The sequence below is a fragment of the Pistacia vera genome, unplaced genomic scaffold (assembly GCF_008641045.1).
Source record: "Pistacia vera cultivar Batoury unplaced genomic scaffold, PisVer_v2 Contig679, whole genome shotgun sequence".
Taxonomy (NCBI): Eukaryota; Viridiplantae; Streptophyta; class Magnoliopsida; order Sapindales; family Anacardiaceae; genus Pistacia; species Pistacia vera.
Genome location: NW_022196533.1, coordinates 460,398 through 471,038, shown reverse-complemented (window position 1 = coordinate 471,038; position 10,641 = coordinate 460,398). Strand labels below are relative to the sequence as shown.

Here is a 10,641-nt window from a genome sequence, read left to right as displayed (position 1 = left end):
TTAAGACTATTTGATAAATGGTCCGAAAATAGAAAACTTACCTACAGGGTATAGAGTTACCGGGTTTGGGCTTTTTATTTTGGACTCCTTCTTCTGAGTCTTTGGGCTCTCTTTTTTGGGCTTTTCCCTCATGTCCAGCACAAGAATTTGAGGTATTTTACAAGTGTTATTTATGAAATCCAATGTGTTTGACATTTTTCTGTAAGCACTGTTGGTTACACAATTATGCCCCTGATCCTGGGTGTTTGGTCTTTTCCGTAGTAAGCACTTATTGGTTACCTTGTGTGTTTGATATTTTCCAACTCGTAGATTTTTCAATTAATCCAATATCCAAAATATATGAATAATGTTGAAAGGTTAGTATACCTTTGGAGGTCACATTAATGAAGTTTGTAATAAACTTAAAAGGATGAATTAATGACATTTTCGAAACTAGCGAATGTCAATTCAAAAAAGGCTACACACTAGGGACGTATTTTTTAAATAGTTGATTTTTATTATAAAAAAGGCTAAATGCACAAGATTTATTATTTAAAAAAAAAATACATAAGGTTTACTACGCCTCTAGAGATGTTGGTATGAAACTTCGTGTAATTGGTAATTCCCAAAAAACTGATAAAATAGTTATGTCTGGATACTGCTTGCTAGAGGAATACAGATGAGAATATTTTGAGTGTATGATCTTGCTGTAACTTAGTATTTCCATAAGGGGTATTAAGGATCAACTTAACTAGGAAACTAGAAATAGAGAACGTTTCTTGTCATTGTTTTGCTATCAACAACTTTAAATCTCTATTGCAAAATCAGGGATTATGATTCTTTCCTCGAGGAAATTTTTGCCCCTTTTTTTTAGCAGTTTTGCCTGCAAGCGTAAGGATCAAAATCAACCATAGAAATAAAATCCCCACAGAAAACATATATGAAGAATATTATTAAAGTTTTAATGAATATCATATAATCCCTTTTCAAAATACAACCTTCTCAAAGTATCAAAATTTAAATAAAAAAAATAAAATAAAATTATTGACTTGGTGGAGAAGTTGATCCTTATTGGAACTCTGATAGATCCGATCATAAAGCTGTGGACAAGGAGTGATTTTCTGATACCTTTGTAAAAGTGAATGTGTATGAGTGATTAATCCAAATACCTGATAAACTGATATATCTGCTTCTTGATCCAGCCATAAGGTTGTGACACAAGTGAGTTTCTGGTGCTTATAAAAACAAGAGTCAAACTCCATGAAGCAATTCGATGTACGATATTGGCTAATTCTTGCACACCCCTATTGCCGAGCTAATATCCATTTTTCCAAACCTCTAAACAATATTTTCTTCTCCAAATTTTCAATTTCAACCAACTTTCTTCCTGAAAAATCAACCCTAAAAACAATGCACTTTCATCATATTCATATTATATTTAAAAAACATTCCATCTGACTCATTAGTCTACAATGGTAGAGCATTTTCCATGGGAGAATTGCAAAGAGAGAACATCAACGATCAAGAACGATTTTCGCTCTTTATACATATCTGAAAGGAACAAAAGAAAATTTATTATCTTCAGATATACCGTCACAACTAATAGTAGCACAATATAGACTACCATCCACACAAGCCAAATAAGAGTATCTCGTTCAAAATCTTCTAAACATAATGACTAGTCCATTTGTATCTCTAGGCCTACATGTGTAGATTATTTTCCTCACCAATCCCCAACCATTCGAAACATGAAGAAATATCACACACCGTTGGAAGTTGGATTGCCTGAGAATATTACATGAGAACTATCAATGTATAGAGGATGTTGTTCAATGTGAGGATCTTCCAAACCGAGAGTTTTATTGTTTCATCAGTAAAAGGATTATAGAAGTAGAGTAAATTACAAGCAAGGTGAAAAGAAACATTCTCTTCTAGTTTGGATATAAGAATCCAACCATATTTTGAATCATGAAACCTTGATCCAAATGGTAACAACTTTTTATCTCATACTTTTTTTGGTTAGAAGGTTTGTAGAGATACAAAAGCCACTGTCATCTTGTTGTACTTGTAAGCAAATATCCAAGGCAATTGATCTGCAGATTTATAGCATAAGTATTCCATTGCTAACTTTTGCATATAGCTCGAAAACGGTTTGATCATCGAATTAGATGTTCCTTCACGTCTCTTGTATATCAACTGGAGGATCGGACCATGACTTGATGGCATTGTCATGGCTCATATTGATGTGAAGGAGGAGAGTAATTGAAGAAGAACAATTCAATGTTATTATATTCAACTACATTAATATATATTGCATTTACGAAGAATCTGTTTTTAAAAGGATTAATTAATAGGAAGAGTTGTATTGAATTAGAAAACTAAATAAAGAGAATGATAATCCTGTTTCCGATTCATCACCTTATTTTCCTAGTATTCTATTGAGTATATAGAGTCGTGTTAGATACTTTGATCTACAATATAATTAGAGCCCAGTTAAATATATTAATTAATGTGACTTTTATAATTGAAAATATGTTTTAATTTGATATAAAAGCAGTAAATGAGTTACACCAAGAGGCAAAATTTACCATGCATTACGTAATTTGACAATTCACTATGAAGTAAAATCCCACCGAAAAATAATATATATACATAAGAATATATTTATTGAGTTTAAATGTACATTAGGAAAATGAAATAAAAATTTAAAATCTGAATAACAATATATCCCTTTCTAAAAGAATCTTCTTTATTCTTATAGTAATTAAAATAAATAAAAAAGTAAAAGGAACCAAAATCAATGAAAGACTATTGAGTATATTATTCAAGAGTCCTGAATTCAAGTCACTTGGTTGCTAACAGGATGACCATGGAGGTTATACTCGATTTTTAACTTCAGGGTCCCGAGAGATTAATCGAGGTGTACGCAAGCTAGCCCCACAAAAAAAAAAAAAAAAAAAAAAAAATCAATAAAGGGAGTTAATATGTCAAGTCATAAGAAAAAATAAATAAATTTATTCCTAATTCGAAAATACTCCTGCATTATTGCTTTTCATCACAATTTTACCTAGCCAGCAACAAAAATATAAATATAAATAAATCTTGTTTGTTTGGCCTTTTCTGTAGTGACCACCAGCTGGTTTTGGTTTTAGAAATACGACCCTAATCCTCATTGTTGACGGATCGTTAGGTCATACTTCTTAAGTTTGAAGGAAATTAATTTTTTTCTATTCACCCAAATTCACTTAATCTAACATGCGATATATGTCAATAATGTTGAGAGGTTTGTGTATATTTTGTTTAGGTTAAATTAATAAAATTGTTAAGAAATTTGAATGATGAATTAATGTCATTTCTGAAACTAGTGGGTGCTAATTATAGAAAAGACTAACATACATGGGTTAGGGTTGTATTTTTTAAATAGTGGATTCTTATTATAAAAAAGTAAAATATCACATTTTAAAAACCAACTGAGTGCTTAATATAAAAAGCCCGGACAAATAGGATTTATTAATTATTTTTATATTATTCTTTAATCTTTTAATTTTTGTGGTGAGAAACTTGGAGATATAAAGTAATTGCTTTCATCGTTTAACCATTCCTTTGGATCCTTGCTGGACCTTATAGTGGCACGTGTTCTTAACCATTCCTTTGGACCTTACAGTGACACGTGTTCTTAACCATTCCTTTGGACCTTATAGTGACACGTGTTCTTAACTTTTACTTTTTCATAGATATTTAATTGGATAAAAATTGGCTCACATAATAATTATACAAATTCTTTCACACAATCCCAACAACAATTTATAATTGGTTAGTTTCTAATCGGATAAACAGAACCTTTAACGTGTAGGTAAAACCCATTTATAAGCTGACCAATTACAAAATATCACATTAAAGTTATGAGTAAAAGTTTATGAGATTGGATTATAAGTATAGTGTTACTCATAAAGGATAATAAAGTTATAATTTTATTATTTAAAGAGTAATACTACACTCATAATCTCTTCTCATAAACTTTTTTTTACAACCTCGACGTGGCACGGTGACAACTCATAATTAGTTAATCGTAATTTATCAGGTGAGATCTAGATGATAACCATTACAAGCTAAATAATTGTGAGCTACCACGTTGTGTTGGAAGAGAAAGTCTGTAAAAAAAAGTTGTGGGTGTAACATTTTTCTTATTTAAATTTAGAATAAAGATAGATTATCAAACACTTCTCATAATTTTTTTTCTTAAACTTTAACGTAGCAGTTCGCAATTAGTCAGATGAAACCTATTGTTGGGTAACAAGACTCATTACGAGCTAATACATCGTGTTTGTGAGAGAAAGTTAGTGAAAATGGTTGGTTGGCGTAGTATTATTATTAAATTTAAAAAAAAGTAAGGATAATGACGTCATTTACCTACATTATGTCGTTCCAACAGTACGATAAAACACGCGTCGAGTTGTCGACTTATTAGCTAAATCTCTTGCGTACATTATTGATCTTGGCAGGAGATTCGCGGGATAATTTTTAGTCCCCATGGTTTCCCCTGCCTACCAACCAAGGACAGTCTTTTCAAATATTATAGTTTAATCCATACCCTTAGCAAAAATTCAAAGTAGGTGTCAAAAGACAATGTACTTCAACCCAAGGGGTTGGCTAGCTGTCAAGGAGGTTTGCTCTCTTCATTAAATTCCTGGGTTCGAACCTTATGGTCACTTATCATATTGTAACTTACCTAGTATTTTGGATTTGTAGGGTGTTCAATGGACCCCAAAGATTAGTTAAGGTGCACGCAAACTAGCCCGGATACTTCGGTTATAAAAAAAAAAAAAAATTATATGCTTTAAGGAAATTATTGTCTTTTAACACCTGTTTTTAAAGTGTGGGGACTAAAATGTAGTAATTCAAAATAAATGTCCTTATGAGGCAGGAGAAACTACAAGGACGAAATATACATATTCTCTCAAAGATTTGCCACTATTTAGCTTCACTTCACGCTTCACTTGACAGCTCTCTTCAACAAGCAATCACCTGAAGTTCCCTTAAACTATCTCCTACGGTTACCAGCACCGGAGCTGTAACCCTCACCGGCTAGGGGTAACATTATCCAACTTCTTTATTTCTTTGTCGAATTTTATCATTTTTTTTTTGAAGCTCAAACCGTTTATTATTACTTTCATTTGACTAAAATTATACATGAAATGTGAATGGTAGATGTAGGCTCTGTTCACTCTTTCTGATACGTTGTGTTAAGTGTGAGTTGTTAAAGTTTCAGTTGTTTTGAGGCATATATATACTTGGTGTTCTACTCATTGGATTGTCCGGGCCAGCTTATGAAATAGTCTTAAAGTTATCATAGACTGTTTCAAGTTCTTGCTATTCTTTACTTATGAATGTTTTTGCTTTTCAACAAGTATAGAAGGCTAAATATCTTTGGAGATGTATATAATCAGCTCTTCGTGGGGTTATATAAAGAAATAATTGTGTTTTTGGTGAGTCATTTTGCTTAGGGTTTTATTCTTTTTAGTTTGTATGTCTTTAAGTGGGAGGGTCTTTGGACTAACTTTGTATAGTTCCCCGTAATTTGGTTCAGGGAAGGGAAGATTAACTTGCAATGATGAGCGGGTGGAAGGGGAAAGAGACCAAGAGGCGGTCATGGGCTGTTCTTCATGTTGATATACTTGGGTTAATCATGAATCGTCTCTATTACTTGGATCAGAGGAATTTCCTGTTGGTATGCAAGAACTGGCGAAAAGTTAACACAGACAATGTTAAATCTGTTGATATACCGTGGATTATGGCCTTTAATCGGTGCCTCTTTTACCTTTACAACCCTTTATCCAGACGAATATACACCATTTTAAGTGCAAGAGAAAGAGGAATTCTTTTAACTGGAAGGCCTCTTGATACAAAACATGGTTGGGGGCTTTTCTTTAATTCAACAGAAGATCTTCGTAAAAACTATTGGAGGATGCTAACTGCTCTGTTCTTGTATAGTCCTTTTACTGATGAACTCATTGACCTACCAGATTTTTCTCATAAGCTCGGACAGTTGTCATCGTTCTCTTGCGTTAAAGGAACATTCTCCACAGCTCCAGCTTCATCAGATTGTATGATATTCTTGGTGATGTCATATACTGATAAGTATTGTATAGGAATATGTAGACCTGGAGACAGGAAGTGGACCGAGTTCTGGTTTGATTGTTCTAATCTAATGGTGTCGGATGTGGAGTATATGGATGGAGTGTTTTATGCTTCTTTTCCTGCAGAAGCAATAGGTGCATTCAACATTGAGCAGAAGGAGTGGAAAACGTACTCTTATCCTTTGATAAAGGATCAATGTGGTGAATACAATTGTGATTTCTTAACTGAGTCTGATGGAAAACTCTTACTTTCGGTTTATCTTTCTCAAGATTTTTGGCGTTTTCTCAGGCTCGATCAGTCACAGATGAACTGGTGTCCAATTGAGAGGTTTGATAATAAAGCACTGTTCTTGGGGGATGCATCCATGATGGTTCCAGTGGAGGAGGAGACCAAAGAATTGGCAAATACAGTAAGTTATTTTGAAGATGAGTATATCTCGCCATCGCAACTCCCACGGATGTACCAGTGCAATTGGGGCAGGACAATTTTGGAGCAGGTTTGGATTCGACCTCCATAATCAAAATGATGGTTTTTCTCTTTTTAATATCATTAGCTTAATGCTCTTAACTGTTATGTTTTAATCTTGTATTTGGTATGTACTTAAGTTTCCCATGTAATATAAGTACAGTACTAGTACTTTTGTGAATCCTTTGTTTCTAGTTCAGACTTGTTTCAAAACAAAATTACTTCATGCTTGTTGGAGTTGTCGACCACTTTATCAAATCTTAAGGTAAATTACTTTCATTTAGACAAGAGAAATGAGGTAATATTGTAATAATATTGACTCTATTGGATGTAGTCTGTTAATTGGGTGAACCAAGTTAAATCGCTCGTATATCTTTTTTCTCTTTCCTGTTTGTGGTTTGTGCGTGTTTACTATTTTTGATTTCGTATTACTCTCTATTCGTTCAATGCTAACATGAAACAAGGTGATATATAAATGCATTGATCATGAAAGAAATCAATATCAGATACAAATGTAACTTATTTGTTAAAAATCTATGACAAAATTGTATGATATAATTGTGAAAAATCTTGGGTGGAAGAAGATTAGTGCTTGCAGAAGAACAATGGAAGGGCAGGCTATTACAACCAGAGAATGTGATCCTTGCACTCATCAATGGAGTTTGATGTTTTCATTTCTTTAATTGGCTCAACGGAAAAAGCCAAAATCTTCATTTTCAATTTCTTTTCTTCATCAAGTTTATTAATTATATCTGAGCTTGATCCGGCACCTAGACAAAATACAAGTAAATTAATATTTCTGAATGGTATGAAACATGTTGATGAGGTCTTAATAAATTGTTATATGTACGTACTTAATTTAAGAGTAATACTATGCACACAACCCAATCTCACAATCTTATCTTATAACTCCAATGTGATCATTGTCAACATGTGACAGTTGAGTTGACAACGATCACGTCAGCTCTTTCTACACCCAAGGCACTAAATCACTTTAACAAGAGACAAACGACCGTTCTTTTATAAGGAATGACTGTTCCTTGTGAATGGAACAACAATTCCTTATGAATGAAACAATCATTCCTTATGAATAAATAGTTATTTTTCACAAAGGAATGACCGTTCGTCTCTAAGAAACGACCATTCATCTCTAAAGAATGATGGTTCATGTTTAGTCAAAGTCGTTAATTGACGTAATAGTACCAACTCTGTTGGTTGTAAGATTGAGTTGTAAACGTAGTATTTACGTAATCAATCCAATAAAGATTGACTCACAACCCAATTTCACAAACTCTCTCTTACAACTCTGACGTGACAGCTTGCAATTGGTTAGTTTGCAATTGGTCAGACAAGAAAATTTACCATAAACTAATTATTGAGGATATGAGCGAAAATTTGTGAGATTATGTTGTAAGTATAGTATTACCCTAATTAATCTGGTATATAACATTATCCTTAAAATTTGCCCTAAATTTTATTTTATTTATGTTAACGATAGGAGTTTTGAGCATTATATACACATCCACAATCTTACATTAATCTGATATATCTTCTAATTTTCTACTTTTATAAAACATAACCAAAATCATATAATATAACATGCAAGATAGTAGAAAACTATGTGGGAAAAAAAGGCCGAACCTCAGAACAAGTTAAATCTTGTTTTGAAGCTAAACCATGTTGTAATCATCTCCAATCGTTCTACATAAACTGTTCTCTAGCTAGATAACTCATCCATGTTGTTGATGCTCGGTTTAAGCACCAACGAATTCTCACGTGTGTAATGTTGATTGGTCGTTCAATACACGCAAAAATGAAATATATAAAAAGCGAAATAAATGTAAAGGGAGTTTTTTAAGTGGTTCGGATGCTAAGGTAGCAAGTCCTACGTCCACTGATTTGTATTGATATTAGTGTGGGTCAGGTCGCTGTTGCGAGCTGACTTACATAAGATGAAAAAGTCAAATAATAATTACAGGAGAGAGATCTCTTGGTATGAGAAAATGGCCGAATCCCCTTAATGAAGGGGTCCTCCTCATTTTATACTGGACTGAAGCGTATAATCATCACTAAATCTATGGTTTGGTGTGATTGTCAGGATGTAATCCGGCTTTACGTCCCATTTCCCATTTCCCAAGCTGACATCGCACGACTTGTTGCAGAAAAAAGGACGCGCGTGGGCTCCATATCACTTGGCAGGTCTGACGTGTGCGTGCTGCTCTGACGGGAGCAGGTCACCCTTCACGTGACTTTCCCTCGTCAGCCCTTTATTTTCTTGGGCATAACACATGTCAGTCCTATTCTCCATGGGCGGCTAATGGCTGTGCCGCCCTTGGCCGTTGGTTCACAAAAACCAAACGCTAGCAACACTATATATATATATATATATATATATATATTTGGACTTGGGCAGTCACAGAACACATCAAACTCCAGTAATTTAATTACACCTCAGGGAGCTCTCATAATATTCTTCTGCAAAGGACTTCATCGTTGGAGATCAATCCGGGTGGACAGTCGGGTTTGATTACCAAGCTTGGGCTAATGGCAAGGAGTTTCATGTAGGAGACAGACTTGGTAAGCTCCATCCTCGATCTGTTTACTAATGGTAAGGTCTAGTTTATTTGATCATTATCCTAATGTGAGAGATTTGATTGATATATGCAGTTTTCAAGTATCCTGCTGGAGCACACAATGTGTACAAAGTGAACGGAACTGATTTCCAAAGCTGCAGTGCGCCGCTGGAAGGGACGCCATTAACCAGTGGAGATGATACCATTGTTTTAGCAACTTCAGGGAAAAAATGGTACATTTGTGGCGTGGGCAACCACTGTGATCGAGGGCAAAAACTGGTTATAACAGTGCTGCCTTAAGCATTACCTCCAAGCATGGCACCTGCTCCTTCTCCTTGGTCATATTCAAAAGGGAGCAAGAGGCCATTTTTAAACTTTAACTTACCATGATCAATCAGTACTCAAGATTGTGACGATGGTCAAGGATAATCAAGATTATAATTAATTTAATTTGAAGGTTAAAATTAAATAAATGGTGACTGCAGGTAGTAACTGCATTGTAGTAAATTGATTAGAGTGGAGTCATTTTTAATTAGTTAAAGTTATGTTTGGTTTGATAGCCATGTACTAGTTATGAGAGAGCTCCCATTAATAAAATATTTATGAATTGTTCATACTTTTCTTCAGTGATTTAATAACCAACCCAAGGTGAAATTGGGCAAAGTGGCGAGCTCTTAGGTTGACCGGTTTAACTAGTTTGACTGACGGATAAAATCGGTGTCCAATAGTTTAAAATATTATAAAAACACCCTAAACACCACCACCGACGTTGACAAACCAGGGCAAATAGGGTTTGTTTCCGACAACGACAACACTTCCCATCACCACGAAAACACTCCCCTTAGCCAGTGATTTAGTTTTGTGATTTTCAGGCGATTCACTAATTGAAAATCACCTCCGTAGCTACCATTGCTCTCATCGACCTTTCCTTTTCAAAACCCTTAACATCCTGACTTTCAATTGTTCATCAATCATTGTCCAGTGAATATAAAAATTGGTAATTTGACCCGATGAAACCCTTGGGTCCTGGTTGAACAGTTTCAACCAATCGGGCTGGGCTAGGCCAGGTTGTAAAACATTGTTTTCTTTTGCTTGGTCTAAATTAGTTTATAAAAAAATTATAAGTGTAGTATTCCTCTTTATATAAACGGACAGAGTAAAAAACCTCAAAACAAAGTGATGCATATGGTCAACACTCAACATGTTAAAGAGATTAATGTCAGAAATATGCAACATCGATGCTCTCGAAGATTATCAAACAGGTTAGAAAGTGTAATTTAGCTTTACTTTTTCAAAGGTTATATAGATAGTTAAAATTTTCATTTATTGATCATACATTCATTGCAATCCTGTAAACTTCAGATAGAAGATGAAATTACGTTTTTTTTTTTTTTTTTTTAATCACCTCAAAAACTTGCAAATCAGTGGATTATTTCAATAGATGATTATAAATTAGTGTCACAAATTAAGTTCAATCAAATTTTTA

The 10,641-nt window shown here is 34.0% G+C and overlaps 2 protein-coding genes across 3 annotated transcripts; both read left to right on the top strand.

Moving 5' to 3' along the window:
- The first annotated feature begins 4,974 nt into the window (after window positions 1–4,974).
- LOC116113457 (F-box/kelch-repeat protein At1g57790-like) lies at window positions 4,975–6,654 on the top strand. Of its 2 annotated transcripts, XM_031399619.1 has the most exons (4): window positions 4,975–5,070; window positions 5,393–5,465; window positions 5,567–6,317; window positions 6,406–6,654. In XM_031399619.1, exons 3-4 carry the CDS (start codon window positions 5,588–5,590, stop codon window positions 6,423–6,425), a joined length of 750 nt encoding a protein of 249 aa, XP_031255479.1. In that variant the 5' UTR covers window positions 4,975–5,070; window positions 5,393–5,465; window positions 5,567–5,587; the 3' UTR covers window positions 6,426–6,654. The 2 variants fall into 2 exon arrangements, with proteins under 2 accessions (XP_031255479.1, XP_031255478.1); XM_031399618.1 differs by lacking the exon at window positions 5,393–5,465.
- Window positions 6,655–9,053: 2,399 nt separating this feature from the next.
- Window positions 9,054–9,622, top strand: LOC116113447 (stellacyanin-like; the record flags this gene model as incomplete). The annotated part of the gene is made up of 2 exons (XM_031399603.1): window positions 9,054–9,159; window positions 9,250–9,622. Coding segments are annotated over 2 exons (312 nt in total), but the record flags the coding sequence as incomplete, so codon positions are not given.
- Window positions 9,623–10,641: the final 1,019 nt, after the last annotated feature.